General features: G+C 46.3%; 1 protein-coding gene across 1 annotated transcript in view; it reads right to left on the reverse strand.

Annotated features, from left to right (window-relative positions):
- LOC138769616 (venom factor-like) overlaps positions 1 to 25,287 on the reverse strand; it is a 90,002-nt gene that overhangs the window by 13,319 nt on the left and 51,396 nt on the right. Inside the window, exons 28-33 of the mRNA XM_069948210.1 lie at positions 23,141 to 23,291; positions 22,838 to 23,001; positions 7,570 to 7,728; positions 7,407 to 7,466; positions 6,376 to 6,466; positions 5,668 to 5,719 (exon numbers count right to left, since the gene is read on the reverse strand). Coding sequence (XP_069804311.1) covers positions 5,668 to 5,719; positions 6,376 to 6,466; positions 7,407 to 7,466; positions 7,570 to 7,728; positions 22,838 to 23,001; positions 23,141 to 23,291 — 677 coding nt within the window. The remainder of the gene's footprint in view (positions 1 to 5,667; positions 5,720 to 6,375; positions 6,467 to 7,406; positions 7,467 to 7,569; positions 7,729 to 22,837; positions 23,002 to 23,140; positions 23,292 to 25,287) is intronic.

Below are 25,287 nucleotides of genomic sequence, written 5' to 3' on the forward strand. Positions count from 1 at the left end.
TAGACCACAGCGGACTACCTAGAGGGGCACTGTCCTATATGCACGGCACTCTGTCGGTAGGGAGTCCTGACAACCTTGGTTCAGTTGCAATTACTAGAAGACTTTGAAAAGAAAACCCATACAATGAGAAGAGATCTTTCAAGCTGACATGAGCACATGCAGAAGTACAGGCCCCAGGTAGAACACTAGGAGGAGCTGACCTTCAACATTAGCTGATAGGTCCAGCAAAATGCAGTGGGACATGCTGGCAAGAACCGCTGATTTAAGATGGAAGCACTGCGGGCTTGCAGGACTTTAAAGCGACTCTGTACCCACAATCTGACCCCCCCAAACCACTTGTACCTTCGGATAGCTGCTTTTAATCCAAGATCTGTCCTGGGGTCTGTTCGGCAGGGGATGCAGTTATTGTCATAAAAACAACTTTTAATCCTGCAGCGCTGTGTCTAACGGCCGAGGCTTACATTTGTATATGCATTAGACTGGCACACCCTCTCTGTCCTTCCTCCCCACCTTCCTCATCATTAGGAATGCTCCAGGCAGATTGCTTTCTGTAACCGGATGGGTTTATTTCAGATAGTTAAAGTGTCTTATTCATGTGATAGGAAGGAATGTAGTGTTTTCATGTCTTATTTGTATCTATCTATCTATCTATCTATCTATCTATCTATCTATCTATCTATCTATCTATCCTTAGCTGGCTGTGTAAGTGGGATTGGTTTGTATTTAGCTATGTGCATGGGAATAGGTAGATGTATTGTTATGTCAACTGTTCGGCCATAAACCTCCCCAGTAGTGTCAACATTGGAGGACACAGTTGTTGTTATTGCCCAAATGCATGTAGCTGAAATTGAACAACCACATTGTGCTTGATAAACATGTACAAAGCCTGGGAAACTTCCATTCATGGTCATCAGTGGTCTACATAGACATTTCTGGAAGCACATCACCCCCCACCCAAACTTACTATAAAGATCGGGGGTATGTAGCTTCTAGTCAGCCTCAGCTGGGACCATGGATGGAAGGTGCCCAGCACCCTGTCATCGAGCGAGATGGGTGTATATTAGTCCATAATATACAATGGGGCTCCCCATTTCATTGTGGAAGGAACATCTATGCATCTGTACCATCTGTAACTGCAGCTAAGTATTGTTTTCTGTAATAAATCTCTTCTTTTTCTATAATTCTGTGTGGTTATGGCCTTCTCAGACTATTATCAAAAGCAACCGGTTACATAATGGTGTCAGAAGTGGGATAATAGTCCAGGAATTGCTATAACTATATAATAGAAATATAATGTATGTGTTAGCTGAGATGTGTAGTTGTGGGGTAGATGACAAAGCGAGTCCAGTCCCCTGGTGGGTGTATAGTTCGCGACCCTGGGCACCCAGCACTCGAGATGGTGACACCATTTCAGCTGACAGACCCCAGTCGGCTGGTAGTGCCTTGTTATGTCTCTTGAATGGCGGAAGACCGCAGCAGATGTGGGATGGATCTGTCTGCTGGTGCGAATTGAGAGAGACATACAAGAAAAAGAAGTGAGGCAAGTGGGCTTCATGGATGTGGAGATTGTAGGGTGGGAGCAGGCTCCTCACCAGGTTTTGGCCAATGAGTGGTAGCAGTGTGTTGGTTTATAGGTTTGAAGTAACTCATGTTAAGAGTTTGAGGGATGTGAAACCTGTAGTAATGTGTGCTAAGAGGATGAGTAGAAGTTGTGTGTTATTGGCAGGTAAGAATGGATGTTATTGTATTACCCGTATTGGAACGACGAATGTGTAGAAGGTAACAGTGTGATAGTGAAAAGTGTAACTTCCAGCCATAAATGACGGCTTGTATATGTGTGTTGTAATGGTCCGTATATGACATTGCATGTGTATTTGCACTGCAGAAAAGTTTTTTCTCTCTGTATCTAGGAGAGCAGAGTGAGCAGCAGCTTGTCAGGTAACAGTCTGTATTCAGCCCCTGAAGCTGATGTATGGATTGTAGTAGTAGCATGGAGTTGGTCAAGTTTTAAGTGTAAATATTACTAGATATTCACATTTGAAACTAATGAAGATCATAAATATATTGGCTAAAAAGATATCAGTTGGGGACTCTGTCATTTGAAGGAAAGTTGATGGCTATCTGGTGGTGAGATTTATAGACTTAATCTCTGTACAAAGTGTTGTCCTCTGTCCATTGTTTTAGTGTTTGTATTTTCTGTATGTGGTCCAGTCAGATAAAGGATATAGTCTGATGGAACATGAGGACTTCATGGGATTATTTAATCTATGATATAACTAATATGTCTGTGTTTTATCTGCAGGTTCTTGGAGCATCGCTATATATAGTATGTGTATAACCTGGGATGTAATGGATATCCTTTAACATTAATTTAAATCCACATGGTAACAAATTGGCCAAATGTCAGTACTTTTGTATTGTGTACATGTTGTGTTTTCCTTATTGTTTTGTATTCTGCAGCTGTTGAGAGAAGAACAGAAGTGAAGAGACACCTCCTGCTAATGTATTTCTTCCCCTAATTACAACTAATGATTTGTTTGTTTGCAGGAGTAAGTGGCCATCCTAGCAGAGAAGCCAGGTTTGGTATCACCTGTTGAGTCCTGGCCAGAGTAAAACTTAATGTTCTTTTTTGTAGTACTACCCACATGTGTTTTTTGGGTATACTGGGGATTGTAGTTCAGTGAGACACCAGACTGAATAAAAATGCGCATTTAGGTTTTTGGTTTTTGTTTGGAGCTCCAGTTAGAGTTGATAAGAACTCTTTTGTTTTTTTTGGAAGTGACTTTTGCGCTTCCTGTGAGACTGTTGCGAATGGGCCCATGTATGTCTATTGTTTGTCTGTACTGCCATATGTTATATGTTTCTAAACGTTTGCGCAGCGATTTTGAACTCAGCTGAAAGCAATAGAGTGATCTATTTAGATCATTCTATGAGCTGTATGTATAGTTGTATTACCTGTATGTATAGATGGCTGAGACTGATGTAGAGTTCTATGAGTTGTATGTTGGGGTTATATGACAGATAAAAAATGTAAAAGTAACCTGCCTGCATTGTGAAAATTTATATATGATATGATCTAAAATGAAATGTACTAAATTGAATCAAATTTGACAGATGGTAAAAGAAAGTTGACATATTCTTTATACTCCCTCTTGCTAGAATAGAAATATGTACATGATATTAATGAGATACCTGAAATGCGAGCCTAAGAGTATTTAGCAATAATAGTAGAATGACTAGAGACATATAGGAGGACAATATGTGTTTGTCTTGTTTGTTCTAGAACAGAAATCCTCAGGTGCTGACTGGGCAATGTTACTACAAGAAGGTGTTGGATTGACAAAATTAGAGTGTGACATTTGTTACTGTTGTTTCATTCATGTAATGAAGGGGTGGTGAAGAACAAACAGTATAAAGAGATACAAGAGCCATCAAGGACGCTGCAAGTCATGCTATTCTGCTCTTGTGTGACTGAGACTGAGTTGCTGAGCCCACCCCATACAGCTTGAATGTTTGTTATCTGCTATGGTCTGTCTCTAACTCCATCTTCAGAGGAGGTGCAGAGGAGCCTGAAGAGGCGACAACCTGAGATGACTGTCTGCCGAGGTGCCAAGATGATGGAGAAAGATGACCCTCACCCGGCACAGCACTGCCACAGAAAGGGGCTCTAGAGTCTGCTCCTCCAGCCATATCTGCAACCCCCCTGACCTGAGAGAGAGGAGGGGGAAGGACTGAGACAGACCAATCAACTTGCAAAGACTGTAACAAAAGAGACTTTCAACAACTAAAGAGACATTTTTTCAATGCTATGACTGATAATCCAGCACACCAGTCTTTTCCAGTTTGGGTTTTTAGTTCAGTCAGTGCCAAGGTAATTTCTGTGATAGACAAATAAGAAATAGTGAAATACAGCAACCTCATGTCCATTATGGACCAAGGGGTGGGAAGTGTCATTACTGATATGTACTTGTCATTGTCTCAAGTTTAGTGTATTACACAAAGGTTTAGAAACAGGAGGTGAAGTATAAAATGAAGGGAGAATAGTAAGTGAACAATTAAATGTTTCAATGTTGGTGAAAGAATATTTCTATGACATCACAAATAATGTTTTGTAACTTCCTTAAATCACATCAATAAGACAAGGGGTGGAGTGTAACCGGATGGGTTTATTTCAGATAGTTAAAGTGTCTTATTCATGTGATAGGAAGGAATGTAGTGTTTTCATGTCTTATTTGTATCTATCTATCTATCTCCTATCTATCTATCCATCCATCTATCCATCTATCCATCTATCTATCTTAGCTGGCTGTGTAAGTGGGATTGGTTTGTATTTAGCTATGTGCATGGGAATAGGTAGATGTATTGTTATGTCAACTGTTCGGCCATAAACCTCCCCAGTAGTGTCAACATTGGAGGACACAGTTGTTGTTATTGTCCAAATGCATGTAGCTGAAATTGAACAACCACATTTTGCTTGATAAACATGTACAAAGCCTGGGAAACTTCCATTCATGGTCATCAGTGGTCTACATAGACATTTCTGGAAGCACATCACCCCCCACCCAAACTTACTATAAAGATCGGGGGTATGTAGCTTCTAGTCAGCCTCAGCTGGGACCATAGATGGAAGGTGCCCAGCACCCTGTCATCGAGCGAGATGGGTGTATATTAGTCCATAATATACAATGGGGTTCCCCATTTCATTGTGGAAGGAATATCTATGCATCTGTACCATCTGTAACTGCAGCTAAGTATTGTTTTCTGTAATAAATCTCTTCTTTTTCTATAATTCTGTGTGGTTATAGCCTTCTCAGACTATTATCAAAAGCAACCGGTTACACTTTCTGTTTCCCATGAACATGGGCTGGATCGTGCAAAGCTCAAACAGCAGTAAATGTTCCTGGATCATTCCTAATGATGAGGAGGGTGGGGAGGAAGGATGGAGAGGTGGTGCCAGCCTAATGCATATACAAAAGTAAGCCCCGGCCGTTAGACACAGCGCTGCAGGATTAAAAGTTGTTTTTATGACAATAACTGCATCCCCTGCCGAACGGACCCCAGGACAGATCTTGGATTAAAAGCATCTATCCAAAGGTACAAGTGGTTTGGGGGGGACAGATTGTGGGTACAGAGTTGCTTTAAAGACTAGTGGTTTAGCAGGCCATAGTAAGTGGTCTCTCAGAAACACTTGGAGCTGGAACGATAGCCTGGCCGAAGTACAGCAGCACAGCATCAGGCACTGGCCAGAGGACAAGGTCCCGTGTAAGACACATTCTGGCTTTGATACGACTGGAAACTACTGTCAGTAAAACAGGAACACAGAAGAACTGACTAAGACCCCTAGCATGACACTCTTCACCCTTTTATCTTGCAGGGAGAGGGCTTCCATTGGTGGAAGAGGTCTGTGGAACTTTGATGGTTGCCCTTTACTGGCATTGGCTAACCTAATTCTTCTGGAAGGGCTTAGCAGCAACACAAGCGGGCTCTTAATTTTGTCAAGAGATCTGAAGCAAAGTTTTGTCACTACACAAATTTACCATATGCAAGACAATCACTTATCCATCTACCAAAGAGGGGAAGCTCCTTGCCAATGCTTAGAGCAGAAGTTACTTACATTTCTGTATACAATGATACTATGGTAACAGTTTTATAAATTGTTGAACTTACCTGGCACGGATAGTCATGGATACAGTTGACTTAGCCCCCTCAGGTCTCTTAGCTGTGGAGAAATCGTAAGAGTAAATTACATTTTATCTGATTTCAGATAACAGAGACTGTGGCGCAGGAATAAGTCTGGACCCTACTCAGAGGTCCTCAGAGCGCGTTCACGCCACGCTTTCCAAAGCGTGTCTATGGCAGAGTGCGACTTCCGGCCTTTAATCGACAAGAGACAGAAGAGTGGTCACAGGAGTGGAGGAAGTGAATGGATGCCCCGTGGGACCAGAAGGAATTTGCGACGCGGGTCACCGATCACCAGCGTGTCGGGGGGGGGGGGCAATCAAATAAAAAAAAAAATTGTGAACTGCCTCTTTAAGCTTGGAGATAAGATCCAGCCAAGAGTCCTGAGGCAACAAAGGAGAATGCACCATCGTGAAAGAAAGAGGGAGGATCTGGAGAGCTGGAGACACCACCACAATGCAATGAAAATGTACTACACAACTTCCTGTCAGGGGTAAATCAAGCAAAAATATTCTGAAGCCAGTACTACTAGTGGCAACACTGTATCAGTTAGTTATATGTTTTGATGTGATTTACGTAAACATAGTTTTCTGTTACTGGAATCCCCCTTTGATTTGTTTTGTGGTTGAGTAAACAGAGCAGAAGTCCATAATAGTGACTGGTAGAGTTTTCCATTGAATTGTGCAGATTTCTTACCCTGAGTCTCATCTTCTATTGTCACCGACAGATCGAAATTGTTGCATTCTATCTCCTTCTCTGTTTCAAGAACGTGGTATACGGACAACACCTGGCGGTCAAATGGAATTAAACTTCATCATAAGCAAGATCATAATTATAAAAATTATTGGGAATTGATCATGATGCTGTTCATAGTGGCTTTATATCAAAGGGGCATATGAGAAATCTTTATTAAAGGGGCATTCCAGAAAAAAAAATTTGTGATGTTAAAAATTGCTGAGGGGTAAATGATAGCGTACGGTCCCCACTAGTGATGAACAAACTTGTTGAATGTTTAGGTTCGAATGGACCTGAACACCCAGCATTTGACTTAGTGTAGCTGGAAAAGTTGGATGCATCCCTAGGGAGTCTGGAAGAATATACATACAGCTTTTGGCCATGATCAGATGCTGTATGAACATTGGCCATTGTCTGAGATGTTCACCCGTCTGATACTACAGTATCGGCCAGATGAACATGACTTTATTTGAATTGGAATGTGGACACATTCGGGTCTGCCCGTACTCCAATTAGCCATAGAGCACAATGTAAAGTACAGCCAGGAGCCATACTTTACATTGTGAGAACAGGCTGTTCTGTATGGCTGTTGTTCACTAAATAGCGGCCGCAAAAAATAGATCTGTCAGTTATTTCATGCGGCCGCATACAACACCGGCCGTAGTGTACTGTATACAGCGGCTGTTGTTCTATACACTACACTGTAATTGCGCATTGTTAAAAAATAGCAGCCGTTGTTGCAACTTAATTTGTTGTAAAAATACAGAGTGTAAACATGGCCATAGGATGTATCCGTGTTTTTCAGGACTCTGTAGGGCTGCATCCAAATTCTTCAGCCACTGGGAGTCAAACGCAGAATGATAAGTTTCAGATGGACCAGAACGTTCAGCAAGTTTGCCTATCACTGGTTCCAACCATTAGCTATTACCTCCTTAGGGCACCGGTCATTTATAAACCTATTTAATCATTAATAAAATTTATTTTCCCCTTACGGTCAAAGTGGCCTGACCCCTTCCATTTGCGGTGACTGTAAAGTCTCCAACGATAGAAGTCTGCGAAGAAATAAATTAACCAAGTCAAAGGAGTCCATGTTATTTCTATACAACAAACACGAGTCTCGTTACATCAGTCACCATCACATCCCTGGGTTCTTACCTCCTCTGATCGGGACAGCAGGGCGTTCTGTAGGTTGAGTCGATGAGTTGTACTTTGGGTTCTTCCTGGAAGCTTAAAAGTGATATCCATACTCGTGTCTTTGAACCTTGGTACATCTATCAGGTACTGGGCAAGGGCTTCAAACTGCATTATAGTAGACTACAACCAATAAGAAGAACATAGACGTGGTTAGTACGCCACCCATAACCCCAGCATATAGAATTGTGATCACTTAATCAGAAGAAAGTTTCTATTAAAGGGGTACACCAGCCATGTAGACTTTTTGGTATAGTGCTGGGGCTTTACACAAAAAAAATAATCATCCTATTCTTACATATTAGCCGCCAGTACTGAGAGGGACAAGTCTCGACAGTGGCAGCCCGGTCAGGCCGTTACTGACAGAAGCGGGACAGCACCGCGGCCAGTGATTGGTTGAACTCTGTGGCAGAGAAAAGTCCACCTCAGTGGTTGGTGGTGGGAGAGTTCAGCAGGCATTACAAAGATGCCACATGGCGATCCCAGTGGAGTGCAGGTAGTTATTATTTTCTATGAAGCCCAAGCACTTTTTTTGTTGTTGTTGCTTTTCTTCATTTACGGCGCTCATTGTCCGGGATCGGTGATCATAGATTTTAAAATTTCCATTTACACCGATTTTATTTATATTTATTTAGTTATTTTTTTTACTTATTTTATAATTTTTCCTTTTTATTTTTAGTCCCTTAATTAGAAGAATGTGTTAAGGAGTTTACAGAGGTTTAGAGGCTTTGAGAAAATTCTGGAAACCCATGAAAAAATAAACAAAAACAGATTTTTTATAATAACTAGATTTGCATTTCCAGGAAAATACATAGTGCTTGAAAAGAGCGCCCCTTTACCAGTGACTTCCCTTTAAGAGAAACTTGGATCCCATTCCTTTAAGAGCGACATGGGTCCCGTCCCTATAAGAGTGACTTGGGTCCCATACCTTTAAGAGCGACTTGGGTCCCTTTAAGAGTGACTTGGGTCCCGTCCCTTTAAGAGCTACATGGATCCCTTTAAGAGTTATATGGATCCCTTTAAGAGCGACTTGGATCCCTTTAAGAGCGACCTGGGTCCCTTAAAGGGACCCAGGTCGCTCTTAAAGGGACCCAGGTCGCTCTTTAAAGGGAATCATTTCGCTCATAAAGGGACCCAGGTCGCTCTTAAAGGGACCCATTTAGCTCTTAAAGGGACCTATTTCGCTCTTAAAGGGACCCAGGTCGCTCTTAAAGGGACCCAGGTCGCTCTTAAAGGGACCCATTTCGCTCTTAAAGGGGCCCAGGTCACTCTTAAAGGCACCCATTTTGCTCTTAAAGGGACATATTTCGCTCTTAAAGGGACATATTTTGCTCTTAAAGGGACCAAGGTCGCTCTTAAAGGGACCGATTCATCTCTTAAAGGGACATATTTCGCTCTTAAAGGGACCCATTTTGCTCTTAAAGGGACACATTTCTCTCTTAAAGGGACATATTTTGCTCTTAAAGGGACCAAGGTCGCTCTTAAAGGGACCGATTTTGCTCTTAAAGGGACATATTTCGCTCTAAAGGAACATATTTCGCTCTTAAAGGGACCCATTTTGCTCTTAAAGGGACCCAGGTTGCTCTTAAAGGGACATATTTCGCTCGTAAAGGGACCTATTTTGCTCTTAAAGGGACATATTTTGCTCTTAAAGGGACCCAGGTCGCTCTTAAAGGGACCCAGGTTGCTCTTAAAGGGACCCATTTTGCCCTTAAAGGGAAATATTTTGCTCTTAAAGGGACCAAGGTCGCTCTTCAAGGGACCCATTTTGCTCTTAAAGGGACATATTTCGCTCTTAAAGGGACCCAGGTCGCTCTTGAAGGGACACAGGTCGCTCTTAAAGGGACACAGGTTGCTCTTAAAGGGACCCATTTTGCCCTTAAAGAGACATATTTAGCTCTTAAAGGGACCAAGGTCGCTCTTAAAGGGACGGATTTTGCTCTTAAAGGGACATATTTCGCTCTAAAAGGGACATATTTCGCTCTTAAAGGGACCCATTTTGCTCTTAAAGGGGCCCAGGTAACTCTTATAGGGGCTGAGGTCGCTCCTAAACGGACCCATTTCGCTCTTAAAGGGGCCCAGGTCGCTCTTAAAGGGACCCATTTTGCTCTTAAAGGGACATATTTCGCTCTAAAAGGGACCCAGGTTGCTCTTAAAGGGACCCATTTTGCTCTTAAAGGGACATATTTCGCTCTTAAAGGGACCCAGGTTGCTCTTAAAGGGACCCATTTTGCCCTTAAAGGGACATATTTCGCTCTTAAAGGGACCAAGGTCGCTCTTAAAGGGACCGATTTTGCTCTTAAAGGGACATATTTCGCTCTAAAAGGGACATATTTTGCTCTTAAAGGGACATATTTTGCTCTTAAAGGGACCCAGGTTGCTCTTAAAGGGACCCATTTTGCTCTTAAAGGGACATATTTCGCTCTTAAAGGGACCCAGGTCGCTCTTAAAGGGACCCAGGTCGCTCTTAAAGGGACACAGGTCGCTCTTAAAGGGACCCAGGTCGCTCTTAAAGGGACCGATTTTGCTCTTAAAAGGACATATTTCGCTCTAAAAGGGACATATTTCGCTCTTAAAGGGACCCATTTTGCTCTTAAAGGGGCCCAGGTAACTCTTATAGGGGCTGAGGTCGCTCCTAAACGGACCCATTTCGCTCTTAAAGGGGCCAAGGTCGCTCTTAAAGGGACCCATTTTGCTCTTAAAGGGACATATTTCGCTCTTAAAGGGACATATTTTGCTCTTAAAGGGACCAAGGTCGCTCTTAAAGGGACTGATTTATCTCTTAAAGAGACATATTTCGCTCTTAAAGGGACCTATTTTGCTCTTAAAGGGACACATTTAGCTCTTAAAGGGACATATTTCGCTCTTAAAGGCTCCAAGGTCGCTCTTAAAGGGACCAATTTTGCTCTTAAAGGGACATATTTCGCTCTTAAAGGGACCCAGGTCGCTCTTAAAGGGACATATTTTGCTCTTAAAGGGACCAAGGTCGCTTTTAAAGGGACCGATTTTGCTCTTAAAAGGACCCAGGTTGCTCTTAAAGGGACATTTTTCGCTCTTAAAGAGACCCATTTTGCTCTTAAAGGGACATATTTCGCTCTTAGAGGGACCCAGGTCGCTCTTAAAGGGACCGATTTTGCTCTTAAAGGGACATATTTCGCTCTTAAAGGGACCCATTTTGCTCTTAAAGGGACCCAGGTCGCTCTTAAAGGGACTTAGGTCGCTCTTAAAGGGACATATTTTGCTCTTACAGGGACCCAGGTTGCTCTTAAAGGGACCCATTTTGCTCTTAAAGGGACATATTTCGCTCTTAAAGGGACCCAGGCTGCTCTTAAAGGGACACAGGTCGCTCTAAGAAGGAACCCAGGTTGCTCTTAAAGGGACCCATTTTGCCCTTAAAGGGACATATTTCGCTCTTAAAGGGACCAAAGTCGCTCTTAAAGGGACTGATTTTGCTCTTAAAGGGACATATTTCGCTCTTAAAGGGACATATTTTGCTCTTAAAGGGACCAAAGTCGCTCTTAAAGGGACCGATTTTGCTCTTAAAGGGACATATTTCGCTCTTAAAGGGACCTATTTCGCTCTTAAAGGGACCCATTTTGCTCTTAAAGGGACCCAGGTCGCTCTTAAAGGGACCCAGGTCGCTCTTAAAGGGACCCATTTTGCTCTTAAAGGGGCCCAGGTAACTCTTATAGGGGCTGAGGTCGCTCCTAAACGGACCCATTTTGCTCTTAAAGGGACATATTTCGCTCTTAAAGGGACATATTTTGCTCTTAAAGGGACCAAGGTCGCTCTTAAAGGGACTGATTTATCTCTTAAAGAGACATATTTCGCTCTTAAAGGGACCTATTTTGCTCTTAAAGGGACACATTTAGCTCTTAAAGGGACATATTTCGCTCTTAAAGGCTCCAAGGTCGCTCTTAAAGGGACCAATTATGCTCTTAAAGGGACATATTTCGCTCTTAAAGGGACCCAGGTCGCTCTTAAAGGGACATATTTTGCTCTTAAAGGGACCAAGGTCGCTTTTAAAGGGACCGATTTTGCTCTTAAAAGGACCCAGGTTGCTCTTAAAGGGACATTTTTCGCTCTTAAAGAGACCCATTTTGCTCTTAAAGGGACATATTTCGCTCTTAGAGGGACCCAGGTCGCTCTTAAAGGGACCGATTTTGCTCTTAAAGGGACATATTTCGCTCTTAAAGGGACCCATTTTGCTCTTAAAGGGACCCAGGTCGCTCTTAAAGGGACTTAGGTCGCTCTTAAAGGGACATATTTTGCTCTTACAGGGACCCAGGTTGCTCTTAAAGGGACCCATTTTGCTCTTAAAGGGACATATTTCGCTCTTAAAGGGACCCAGGCTGCTCTTAAAGGGACACAGGTCGCTCTAAGAAGGAACCCAGGTTGCTCTTAAAGGGACCCATTTTGCCCTTAAAGGGACATATTTCGCTCTTAAAGGGACCAAAGTCGCTCTTAAAGGGACTGATTTTGCTCTTAAAGGGACATATTTCGCTCTTAAAGGGACATATTTTGCTCTTAAAGGGACCAAAGTCGCTCTTAAAGGGACCGATTTTGCTCTTAAAGGGACATATTTCGCTCTTAAAGGGACCTATTTCGCTCTTAAAGGGACCCATTTTGCTCTTAAAGGGACCCAGGTCGCTCTTAAAGGGACCCAGGTTGCTCTTAAAGGGACCTATTTTGCTCTTAAAGGGACCCAGGTCGCTCTTAAAGGGACCAAGGTCGCTCTTAAAGGGACCTATTTTGCTCTTAAAGGGACATATTTCGCTCTTAAAGGGACCAAGGTCGCTCTTAAAGGGACCGATTTTTGCTCCTAAAGGGACATATTTCTCTCTTAAAGGGACCCAGGTTGCTCTTAGAAGGAACCCAAGTTGCTCTTAAAGGGATCCATTTTGCCCTTAACCCCTTAAAGACAGAGCCAATTTCGATTTTTGCGTTTTCGTTTTTTCCTCCTTGTGCTTAAAAGGCCATAACACTTGCATTTTTCCACCTAGAAACCCACATGAGCCCTTATTTTTTGCGTCACTAATTGTACTTTGCAATGACAGGCTGAATTTTTGCATAAAGTACACTGCGAAACCAGAAAAAAATGCAAAGTGTGGTGAAATTGAAAAAAAAAAAGCATTTTGTTTATTTGGGGGAAATGTGTTTTTACGCCATTCGCCTTGGGGTAAAACTGACTTGTTATGCATGTTCCTCAAGTCGTTACGATTAAAACGATATATAACATGTATAACTTATATTGTATCGGATGGCCTGTAAAAAATTCAAACCATTGTCAACAAATATACGTCACTTAAAATCGCTCCATTCCCAGGCTTATAGCGCTTTTATCCTTTGGTCTATGGGGCTGTGTCAGGTGTCATTTTTGCGCCATGATGTGATCTTTTCTATCAGTACCTTGATTGCGCATATACGACTTTTTGATCGCTTTTTATTACAATTTTTCTGGATTTGATGCGACCAAAAATGCGCAATTTCGCACTTTGGGATTTTTTTGCGCTGACGCAGTTTACCGTGCGAGATCAGGAATGTGATTAATAGTTCGGGCGATTACGCACGCGGCGATAGCAAACATGTTTATTTATTTATTTATTTATTTACTTTTATTTATAACCTGGGAAAAGGGGGGTGATTCAGACTTTTATTAGGGGAGGGGGCTTTTTACTATTAACAACACTTTTTTTTTTACTTTAACACTTATACTAGAAGCCCCCCTGGGGTTAGGGTTATTCCCCCTGGGGTTAGGGTTATGTTCCCCTGGGGTTAGGGTTATTCCCCCTGGGGGACTTCTAGTATAAGTGCTTTGATCTCTCATAGAGATCTCTGCAGCATAGATATGCTGCAGAGATCCATGAGATCGGCACTCGTTTACTTCAGGCTGCTGCAGCCGGAAGTAAACGAGTGCCGAGCCGGGGACGGCGCCATCTTGGAGCAGTCCCCAGCCGGCTTCAGAAATGGAGATCGCTCCTCCGGGATAAAATCCCGGGGGAGCGATCTCCGCCACTAGACACCAGGGAACGGCTGAATCCAGTAATCGGATGCAGCTGTCATGTTTGACAGCTGCATCTGATTACTGTATTAGCAGGCACGGCGATTGGACCGTGCCCGCTAATACCTATGGTCCCGGGCTACAAGCGGCACCCGGGACCGCCGCGGTTCAGAGCGGGGTCGCCGCGCGGCCTCGCTCTGAACGTCCTTACCGGCATCAGGGCGTAAATTTACGCCCGAAGTCGTTAAGGGGTTAAAGGGACATATTTCGCTCTTAAAGGGACCAAAGTCGCTCTTAAAGGGACCGATTTTGCTCTTAAAGGGACATATTTCGCTCTTAAAGGGACCCATTTTGCTCTTAAAGGGACCCAGGTCGCTTTTAAAGGGACCCAGGTCGCTCTTAAAGGGACATATTTCGCTCTTAAAAGGACCCAGGTCGCTCTTAAAGGGACCAAGGTCGCTCTTAAAGGGACCTATTTTGCTCTTAAAGGGACATATTTCGCTCTTAAAGGGACCAAGGTCGCTCTTAAAGGGACCGATTTTTGCTCCTAAAGGGACATATTTCTCTCTTAAAGGGACCCAGTTCGCTCTTAAAGGGACATATTTCGCTCTTAAAAGGAACCCATTTTGCCCTTAAAGGGACATATTTCGCTCTTAAAGGGACCAAGGTCGCTCTTAAAGGGACATATTTCGCTCTTATAGGGACCCAGGTCGCTCTTAAAGGACCCAGGTTGCTCTTAAAGGGACATATTTCACTCTTAAAGGGACCCAGGTCGCTCTTTAAGAGCGAAATGGGTCTCTTTAAGAGTGAAATATTTCCTTTAAAGGGACCCAGATCACTCTTAAAGGGACCCATTTCGCTCTTAAAGGGACCCAGGTTGCTCTTAAAGGGACATATTTTGCTCTTAAAGGGACCCATTTCCCCCCTCAAGGGACCCAGGTCGCTCTTAAAGGGACCAAGGTCGCTCTTAAAGGGACCAAGGTCACTCTTAAAGGGACCAATTTATCTCTTAAAAGGACATATTTTGCTCTTAAAGGGACATATTTCGCTCTTAAATGGACCCAGGTCGGTCTTAAAGGGACCCATTTTGCTCTTAAAGGGACCAAGGTCGCTCTTAAAGGGATATATTTTGCTCTTAAAGGGACCCATTTACCCCCTCAAGGGACCCAGGTCGCCCTTAAAGGGACCCGGGTCGCTCTTACAGGTACTTAGTTCGCTCTTAAAGGGACCCATTTAGAGCGGCTTGGGTCCCTTTAAGAGCGACTTGGGTACCGTTCCTTTAAGAGCGGCTTGGGTACCGTCCCTTTAAGAGCAGCTTGGATCCCGTACCTGCTACATGGCTGCCTCAGCTCTATTTTACTGACTGACCTCTGCTACTTATAATGGTAAAGATCATTACTCGGTTACCATGACAATCTTACTCATGTCAGGGAGACAAAATGGTTAAGGACCTTCCATATATTACATCTTCTATTGGCCAATAGTGGACATGTGACTGTGGATGGTGTGATACAATGCATGACGAGACCTTAGAGTTCCTATTGGCTGCTATATCTCAGCTATTTGCATATGTGCTGTGATTGGCTGTCAGCGGTTAGAGTGTGGCCATTATTTGCAATGGGCCATTATTTTCTATGGGAATTTAGGGGTCTTTAAACGTAAATTTCTTAAAAACGACAAATCCGATCGAAACGAAAAATAGATAGCACACCACACACCGCCGAGGGCTTCGAAACGCAGTTTGAACGGAGTCTGTGCGCAAAGCGGTTCGGGCTGTATTACGCGCAGAAAAATGGCTGGAAGAAGAAGAAGAAGAAGAAGGGGCGTGGCTTAGCTATGGGTCTGTGAGGTCGCACATTGCCGGAGCTCCGGGCCACCTCGCACAGACCAAAGCACCTTTCAGACGGTTACCGCACTTGCCGCATGTCACGACGGGGAGAAAAGAAGGCTGGGACCCCCCGCCACCCGATGACCCGGTCCGGAGTGACATCCACTCGCATTGACCGCTTCCTCCAGCCTCCCGGAGTCGGCGCGCGGGACGCCGGCGGCAACATGGCGCCGACCGCACCACCCACACGCTCCTCACAGGACACAGAGGGCCAGCATCAGACCCAGAATATCCCCCCGGTGACCTGGGCGGATTCGGATGATGGCGGCGGGGACTCACCCGACTGGCAGCTGACTCCGGGTCCAGCCGGCCGGGACACGAGCACCACGAGGGATCCGGCCCCCTCACAAGGTACCCCAGGCCCCACTGACTGCCAGCTCCTGCGGGAGCTTATTCAGGCGCTCCCCACAAAGCGGGACCTAGACGCTGTTGTGCAGCGTATCGAGACTTCCCAGCAGCAAGCTATCGCTGCAGTGCGGCATGAGGTTGAAGATCTGGCCCAACGCACTGCGGCCACAGAGGACGCCTCCGCCATTTTAACTACAAGGGTTGAGGCCCTGGAGCGTGACATGGCGCGCTCACGACAGCACACTCAGCGCCTGGCGGTTCTCCTGGATGACCAGGAGAATCGCGGGCGCCGGAACAACATCCGCATTAAAGGGTTGCCCGAGCTCCAAGGAGGTGATGATCTGCCCCGGCGGGTGTCTGAGCTCTTTAACCTAGCTGTTGGGAGACCCCTGGACTCTACACACGTCATTGACAGGGTCCATAGAGTAGCAAGGATGCCTTCCCGAGATACCACTGTCCCCCGAGATGTCCTGTGTAGGTTACATTACTACACTGAAAAGGAGAATGTGCTAGCTGCTGTCCGGAACTCCGGGTCGGTGCAGTATGAGGGGGCTATGGTGCGCCTCTTCCCTGATGTCTCAGCTCGCACCCTCTTCATGAGACGCCTGCTGCAACCTGTGCTGGCGGCGATTAAGGATGCAGGTGCCACATACCGCTGGGGGCACCCCTTTCAAGTTATCGTTCGGAAGTCCTCATCTGTGTTTTTCCTTAAGTGCTATGATGACCTCCCCCAACTGTTTGCCTTCCTAGAGACGCAGCCGGTCTCGGTCCCTGACTGGTTGGCCGCCGAGATGCAGATGGTCCCGTCCCAGAACCGACGTCGCCGTTCCAGAGTCCCTTCCCTCTCCGACCATGCCCGGGATGGTCCTTCTCCGGAACGGATTGATCTCTCCCAAGGTCTCCCAATGGAGGCGTAAGAGGTCCCTGGACTCTGCTTACACCCCGGCTTCTGCATAGAGGACTGTTGAGCCCTCATATATCTGACAATCAGGTGGACGTCCTCCTCTGGCCCTCGATATGCTGTGGCTGTGGGTAACCCACGGTTTCTGGTTCCCTGGCGGTTAGCCAGAGACTATTGCCCTTTCATGCTACCGTGAGGGCCCCCCTTCAGCTCGGCCCCTAGGCCCACCAATGGCTGTTTGTCTGTTTTGACCGTTGCACTGGCCTGGGGTGCTCCACTCCAGCCTCTCTATCCCTACAAATACGGATGACTGGGATTCCCGTGTGTGTGTCCGCGGTTGTGCTGCCCTTCTATCTTCCCGCTTGCAGTAGATACACCCATCCCTATGGGTGTGGATGGGCTTGCATTTTGCGCCTCGGCGGGCACACGCAGGGATCCCTCACCATAGTGCCTTACTTTGATTCCCTGTTTGTGTTAACGTTTTTTCTTTCTCTCTGTTCCTCTCAGTAACCTAAGTGTTTACCCTGGGTTCGACTTCCCCCGAGCAATTTGTTCCGTTTGGGGGTCGGGGAACCCAGTGATTGTTCTTTTGCTTTCATATGGTCTGTGCGTTGCGGCCTGGGGCCCCCACCCTGTGGTTTTCTGTGCTCCCAACTTTCTTCCTCTCTTCCTTTCCATTTCCTCCTTCCCTCTTTTTTCTTTGGAGCTTGCTCTCTGTTTATTTAGCATATTTGTGCTATCCAGGCTTTCCCTCTTCCTTCACCACTCTACCTTTCCCGGACTCTTTCTCTTCTATACTCCCAGTTTCCCCGTCTACCGCAGTCTCTTTTCCCTTCTTCTCCGCCACCCTCCCCCCCCCCTCTTTTCCTTCATTTCCCCCCTCCACCCTCCCCTACCTCCCCTCTCTCCCCCACTCCCTTCCCACCAGCCAGATGGCCTCCCGAACTCAAAACCAAATTAGATTGGGGTCACTCAATGTGAAAGGGTTCCATGACAGTGGGAAACGCTCCATTATGATGAACCTGTTTAAGAAACAGAATGTACATATTGCCTTTGTTCAAGAAACGCATATGCTTACCTCTCACAAATTCTCTTTAACTAACTCTTGGTTCCCCTTTGCTTACCATAGTTTCTCTCCAGTTCAGAAAGCCAGGGGTACCAGCATCTTGGTCTCCCGCTCCTTGCCTTGGGAGTTCCTGGAATCTCGGTGTGATGACGAGGGTCGTTTGATCATGGTAAAGGGTCGCATCAACTCTCAGGTACACACCTTTGCATCCCTATACCTCCCCAACTCGGGTCAGTCGCATGCATTGCAGACGTTCCTGGACGACATCGATGAATTTGCTGAGGGGGTCCTGGTCGTGGGGGGTGACCTCAATATAGCTCTCGATCCCACCCTAGACACTTCACGGGGTTTCTCCCACATAAACCGCTCGCAGTTGGCCCGCATTGGTACACTCTTACACGAACACCAGTTGATAGATACCTGGAGACTAGATCACCCAGGAGACAGGGACTTCTCTTTTTACTCTCCTGTCCACGACGTTTACTCCAGACTGGACTATTTCCTCCTTAAACACCGAAACCTTCCCCTGCTTAGCGCGACATCTATTGACAGTATTACTTTCTCGGACCACGCAATGGTCTCTCTAGTCACCACGCTTCCCGACCCGTACCCCACACAATGGCAGTGGCAACTAAACACATCCTTGATACGGGACGTGGTGGTACTAGCCGACCTTAAGCAGACCCTGACGGAATACTTCACCTGTAACACCCCCGGGGAGACTTCGGCCGCGGTGGTCTGGGAGGCGCATAAATGTGTGGCTAGGGGGATCCTGGTGAAACACGGGGCTAGATTTAAGAAAGAGAAAGCGGCCAAAACTACCCGACTGTTGGGAGAACTGCGGGACCTTGAACAGGCCACAAAACGGCCCCGACAGATGACTTGCGTGGGAGACTGCTGGCGGCAAGGGACGCGCTCAAAACCCACCTAATTGATAAAGCAAAAGCCTCTTTGACCAAATGTAGACGTCATTTTTATGAGTTTGGAAACAAGTGTAGCCGCACACTAGAGCGAGCACTACTGGGCCAACGTGCACGCACATATGTGCCCCACATCACCACAGCTGCTGGTGCTAAGGAACACCTCCCGGTGGGCATTGCGGGCGTCTTTAGGGACTTTTACTCCTCTCTATACTCCACCGACCAAACCAACCCCCTGACACTAAGCCACTCCTTCAGGTCTCGCATACAGGATTACATCTCTAGGTCCGGGCTCCCACGCCTCACTGAAGAGGCCTTGTCCTCTTTAGAGGAACCCCTTTCCTCGGGGGAGTTTGGCGCAGCCCTTAAGGCAATGCATACGGGTAAAGCTCCCGGGCCGGACGGCTTTTCGCTCCCGTATTATAAATCCCTGGAAGCCCTCCTTACGCCTCACTTCCTAGCTGCCTTCAACTCCCTGGCCGACCAGACCTCGCCCCCTCCAGACATGACCAGGGCTGTTATCTCTGTTATCCCCAAAGAGGGGAAGGACCACTCCCTATGCGCCAACTACCGGCCAATATCCTTGTTGAACGTGGACTTGAAACTTTTTTCAAAGATATTGGCCTCTAGATTGTCTCCTTTCTTGGGCGAGGTCATTCACCCGGACCAATCCGGGTTCCTCCCGGGTCGAGAGGCCCGCGATAATACCATACGTGCAGTTGACCTGGTCCACAAGGCCTCGATTCAGGGGACTCCCCTCATGCTTCTTTCTACAGACGCTGAGAAGGCCTTCGACCGGGTCAACTGGACGTTCATGGAAGAAACCCTGAAGGCGATTGGCCTGAGGTCCACCTTCTTGGCGTGGATTATGGCTCTCTATTCTAACCCAACGGCGGCTGTCCGGGTGAATGGCGTCCTCTCGGAACGCTTTGCCATTCACAATGGTACGAGACAGGGCTGCCCCTTATCCCCCCTCATCTTTGTGTTGACCTTGGAGCCCTTCCTGAGAGTCATACGAGACTCCGGTGATATACGGGGACTGGGAGTAGGGGACACCACTCACAAGCTTGCCGCGTATGCAGATGATCTGTTGTTCTTTGTAACAAACCCGATCGTGACACTCCCAGTTCTCATGAGAGAACTGGAACTGTTCGCCGCGCTGTCCAACTTCAAGATTAATTATTCGAAGTCGGAGGCGCTGAACATCTCTTTGCCCGTGCCTGTGGTGTCCTCTATACGCAGTTCCTTTAGATTCCGCTGGGCTCCTAGAGCCCTTAAATATCTGGGAATATACCTGACTGCTGACCTGAAGGACCTATACACTGCCAACTTTCCCCCAATACTTGCTGCAATCCAATCATGCTGCGCTGCATGGAGCAAGGGCCTATTCACCTGGTTTGGCCGCTGCGCAATTTTTAAAATGAACCTTCTTCCCAAACTGCTCTACGCCTTTCAGTGCCTGCCGGTTGGAATTCCGAAGTCCTTCTTCCGCGCGGTAGCTTCTACGCAATCCAAATTTATCTGGGGCTCTAAGCCTGCTAGGGTTAAGAGAGCGCTCCTTTGCCGCCCAAAGTCTAGCGGTGGGGTGGCCCTTCCTGACATGTATTCATACTACCTGGCCTCCATCCTCACCAGAGTGGTGGATTGGTGTCGCCACTCCTCACTGAAGCCCTGGGTGAAATTAGAGCAATCATTCACCGATGTTCCCCTGCCTTGCATCCCATGGCTGCCCGGCCTTACTCTGACTGCGCTTAAGTCTCACCCCACGATTGGCCCAACCATCAAGGTCTGCGATGACCCTTACATCCGTACTCACTTTCTTCCTCTACTCTCACCTATGACACCGATTATTGGCCACCCTGATTTTGTCCCGGGCCTTAACGACCCTGGGTTCGGTGCCTGGGCACTTGCGGACAAATTTAGGGCATCACACTTTGTGTCTTCCTCGAGGTGGCTCACGCAGGCTGAATTGGAGGCCCTTGACGACCCAAGGCCGTTGGGCACGTGGCGAGTCTCCCAACTCACACACTTCTTGCGCTCACTACCACAGGCATCCCAATTCCATACCTCCAGGACCTGCCTCGAGACACTCTGTGCGGGTGCTGGTCAGCTGCGACACACTGTATCCCTCCTCTACGCTGCCTTGGTTTCCCCCCCTGACCGGGAGCCCCCCCCATTCTTAGTAAAATGGGAGACCGACCTTCAGCTGACCCTGACTCACGCTCAGAGGACCGATGTAATGTCCCTAGTGCACAATTGCTCGGTGAGCTCTCGTTTCCAGGAGGCGGGCTATAAGCTTTTGTCCCGCTGGTACCTGGTTCCAACCCGTCTGCATGCGATCTGGCCCGAGGTGGATCCCGTCTGTTGGAGGTGTGGATCTGATGAGGGCACAATTCTCCATATCTTTTGGTCCTGCTCGGCCATCACTCCCTTCTGGGATCGGGTGAAGGAGGTCATACGCCGGGTCACGGGCCTGGCGGCTGGCCTTTCCCCGGCTCTCTTCCTTCTGCATCACACGGAGATTTCAACGAAAAAATATAGACGCTCTCTGTTGCGCTTTCTTGTCATGGCTGCCAGATCTTGCATACCCCTTTATTGGAAGCAGGCGACTCCCCCGCCTATCTCCCTCTGGGTCTCCAAAGTCAACGAGATCCTGAGAATGGAAGATTTGACCTGTGAATTACACAGTCAAAATGCTCGGTTTGCCAGCACCTGGTGGTCATGGATTGAGTTCCGCGACACAGATACCTACAGATCCCTGCTGTGTGAGGGTCCACCTGCCCAGGGGTAGGCCTTGGCTGGGCGACCCCCAGGCCTCACGTTTCTGTCCCCTACTTCGGGGGGCCCTCTGGAACAACCTCCCTACCTGTTTTCCCCTATTCACCCTCCCCTCCTCCTTTCCCCCCCCCCTCCCCCCCCTGCCCCCCTGCCCTTACCCTCGTTCTCTCCCCCCCCTGCCCCCCCCCTCCCCTCCTCCTCCCCCATTCTCCTCTACTTGTCCTCCCTGCCTCTGTCTTGGGAGGCGGGGCTCTCTCCGCTCTCTCCTCCTCACCCCCCTTTTTTTTTTCTTTTCTTCTCCTTTTATTTTCTCCTCTGTGTGGTAAAGATGGGGGGATTCGTTGGTGGGAGGATGCCCCAGGCTGTCTACATTGTTAGCATATCTGTCTGACTTCTGAGTAGGTCTTTGACATGCATCATTGCCATTTTCTTGCCCCATGGTCTCACGGACCGGTTCAATGTACTTTGTTGTTTGAACATATGCTTTACTGTCGTTCATATTTGGGGCGTGCCTGTCCCGCTTGCCGATTGCCTCCTGTCCGAAAATTTTGGTTAATAAACATAGAATTTATAAAAAAAAAAAGAAGAAGAAGAAGAAGAAAAAGAATACGGATTACAATATAGGGATTTTCAAGCACTATAATAAAGTTGATGTGTAAAAAGGTTTCTACCATGCAATACATGTCCATTGTCATCCTTATCTACCAACCCACCTGTGCTCCATATTTAGCCTATTACCTCTGTCTGTAATATGTCTGCCCCCTTATGCACCCATTCATCGGAACTTATGTTTTCAAGAAAACATGAATGTTTGGCCATGCTGAATGGTCATATGTATGAGAAGGCCAGGAGAGATAACTGTTGGCTAAACTGTCGTTGTATGGCCACCCTAAGGTTATGGGTAGGACAAGGGTAAACTGCAGTAAAAGTTCTCTGGCCCCAGCTTATTCCTCCAAAAACAAAAGGGTCAGGTGGTAAACATATGACGCGCCAAACTCTTTTCGTAACCAAGATCAGAAGGCCCTAATATTCTTTATACTGTTGGTCAAACCCATCAGTTGTGGAGGTTTTGACAGACTTTAATATAAGGTGCATGGGGACCTTCATTCCTTAGCACATATACTACCTAGTCTGGTCACTGGTTATAGACGAGGACACCACTTCTGTACAGTGTAAACTCTTTTGGGCCCTCAGTCATTGCTCCTGATTGTTAAGTCGAAAGGGAAGAACAACCCTTACGGAGGCCAAAGAATAGCTCCAAGGGAGGTTGTCTTGTTTCCTCTCCCCCAGATGCCGTAAAGAGTTCTAAATCCTTTAGAAACGGAATTACCTGTGTTGACCCCACAATTGCTCCATAGAACCTCTGTTCGGTTATCCATGTCACCAATGGTGCAGCTTTCCCAAACATTCTCAATTTTAAGAGGGTGAGAAGTGCATAGGAGGTAGCCTCGAGGGATAAGACACGGGAGTCTGAGTCATCCCAGTGGGTGTTGTCTGGACATTAAAAAAAAAAAATAGTCACATGATCTACCATAAATGAAATTACATCTAAACAATGGTTATCTATATCACTATAAAAACATATATATTCTATAAGAAAATGTGTTGGTGGTACATTGTGCTGGTACTCTACCTGTAGACGCCGCCATTAGTTTGTTGGTGTCCCTGAGCCTGCCCGCCTTAGCCAGTGCATAGGAGGTGATGGCTACGGAATAAGGTCTCTCCAGGGTTCCATAATGGTCATTTATATATTGTATGGCTTTTTCTATACCTCCAGATAGAGTCTGGATGGATAAGATAGAACATTAGAATGAGCTGTTAAATTTATACACTACGGGGGAGATTTATCAAACATGGTGTAAAGTGAAACTGGCTCAGTTGCCCCTAGCAACCAATCAGATTCCACCTTTCATTTTCCAAAGAGTCTGTGAGGAATGAAAGGTGGAATCTGATTGGTTGCTAGGGGCAACTGAGCCAGTTCCACTTGACACCATGTTTGATAAATCTCCCCCTACAAGTTAAATGGATTGTCAACAAGTGATTCCACAAAAATCTACATATCTGACATAGATTTTTCTTTTTGATTTTTGGCGCTCATTATCAGGGATCGGCAATCATATATTTTAAAATTTTAAACATTCCAATTTATACCAATTTCCATTTTATATTTTTGTGTTCTCCTCTTGGAAAGTCCAGCTGGATAAATGGGGGACAGGACTTTATTTAAGACCTTAAGGTCTTAATAAATGCTCCCCATTGCCTACTTGCCCCATCACTTAATCTTGTAGGCTGCTTTAAAACAGTACTTTAGAATATAATATATAATATAGATTCATTAAAATGGGTGACAGCAGTAAGAAGTGACATGGGTCCCTCTGGTGCCATCAATGTACATGTCTGGCCCGCACATTGAAGTCAGTAGTGGTTAATCTATTTCATGTTGTGTATGCCAGGAATCGATTGCCAGCCATGTCCCATTCCCTCAACCTATCAGGGGAACTTAATCTAGAGGGTCCAACAAATGGGACATGAGTTACCTCAAACACTCCCTGACCAATATGGGATTAGCCCAGTCTTGGGGCTCTATCGAAAAATTGTTCGCGTGTCGTTGATAGTCGATTTATATCTGACCCGTTAATCGTTTGCTGTAATGCCACATTGGTTCACTAACTGTTTGGTGTAATTGCACAAAGTAAAAGAGAGAGAGGTGTCAGATAACCCAAATAGCCAGTGCAACCATCTGCAAGGCAGGTCATATGGTGGTGGTATGTATAGGGGGGTGGCACCATTTGCCTTATATATCTAGGGTGCCAAAATACCTTGTCCCAGCCCTGGTTGTGGAAGGGGATGGAAATTTTTGGACAACTGTCATGGTTTTCAAGGGTTTTTTGAAACCTATTGTATGTTCAGTAAGGGTTCCTTTATCTGAATCGGGTCTGTGTGGGGTATGACTGTATAGTGTAAGCAATGTAAGACCATGTTTTAACAAATTTTACATTTTGATTTACAAGTCATCTTAACCCTAACAGATAGAGGGGTTGTCTCGATCTGAGACTATCCTCCTCACCAGCACTGCACTGTTACTGCTGCTGAATGTATAGAGTGAGCATCCGTGAGTTCACTAAATAGCATGTAAATTAAAAAAAAAAAAACATTCAGCGCAATGGTTTTTTCTTTCATTTACATTTTCATCTTAAGGCTATGTTCACACTACGTAAGTCTCTGGACGTAGCGCGTTCCGTGAATAAGCGGCCGGAGACTTACGTAGTTTGCGTACAATGGAAAGTATACGATCTACAGCCGCACAGTTCACACTACGTACAAACTTACGCGGGGATCGTACGCGCCACCGTAAGACATGAGCCAGACCGTTGTTTGAGGACGAAAATGCCGTAACTTACGCCCGTAGCGTAACATGCGGTCCTGTACGTAGTGGTGATTTCTTCAGTTTTTCTGCTTTTTGTGCCAATCCAAAAGGTTCTGTAGGGTGTCTGGGGCTAGGCGAAGCTTTCCAAGTAAAAGACCGCTGTCAGATCGCTACATAGGGCGCTCAGGAAGCGTACGTAGACTGCGGGTGTAAGTTCGCGGACCGTACATAGCCGGCCGCAAGTAACGTAAATCCCCGGCCGGAGTTTAACGCGTATATGTCCGGCCGCGGAAATATGCGGCCGGACATATACGCAGTGTGAACATAGCCTAAAGGGGTTATCCAGCTCTACAAAAACATGGCCACTTTCCCCCTACTGTTGTCTCCAGTTCAGGTGCGGTTTGCAATTAAGC

Source organism: Dendropsophus ebraccatus, chromosome 1, assembly GCF_027789765.1.
Source record: "Dendropsophus ebraccatus isolate aDenEbr1 chromosome 1, aDenEbr1.pat, whole genome shotgun sequence".
Taxonomy (NCBI): domain Eukaryota; kingdom Metazoa; phylum Chordata; class Amphibia; order Anura; family Hylidae; genus Dendropsophus; species Dendropsophus ebraccatus.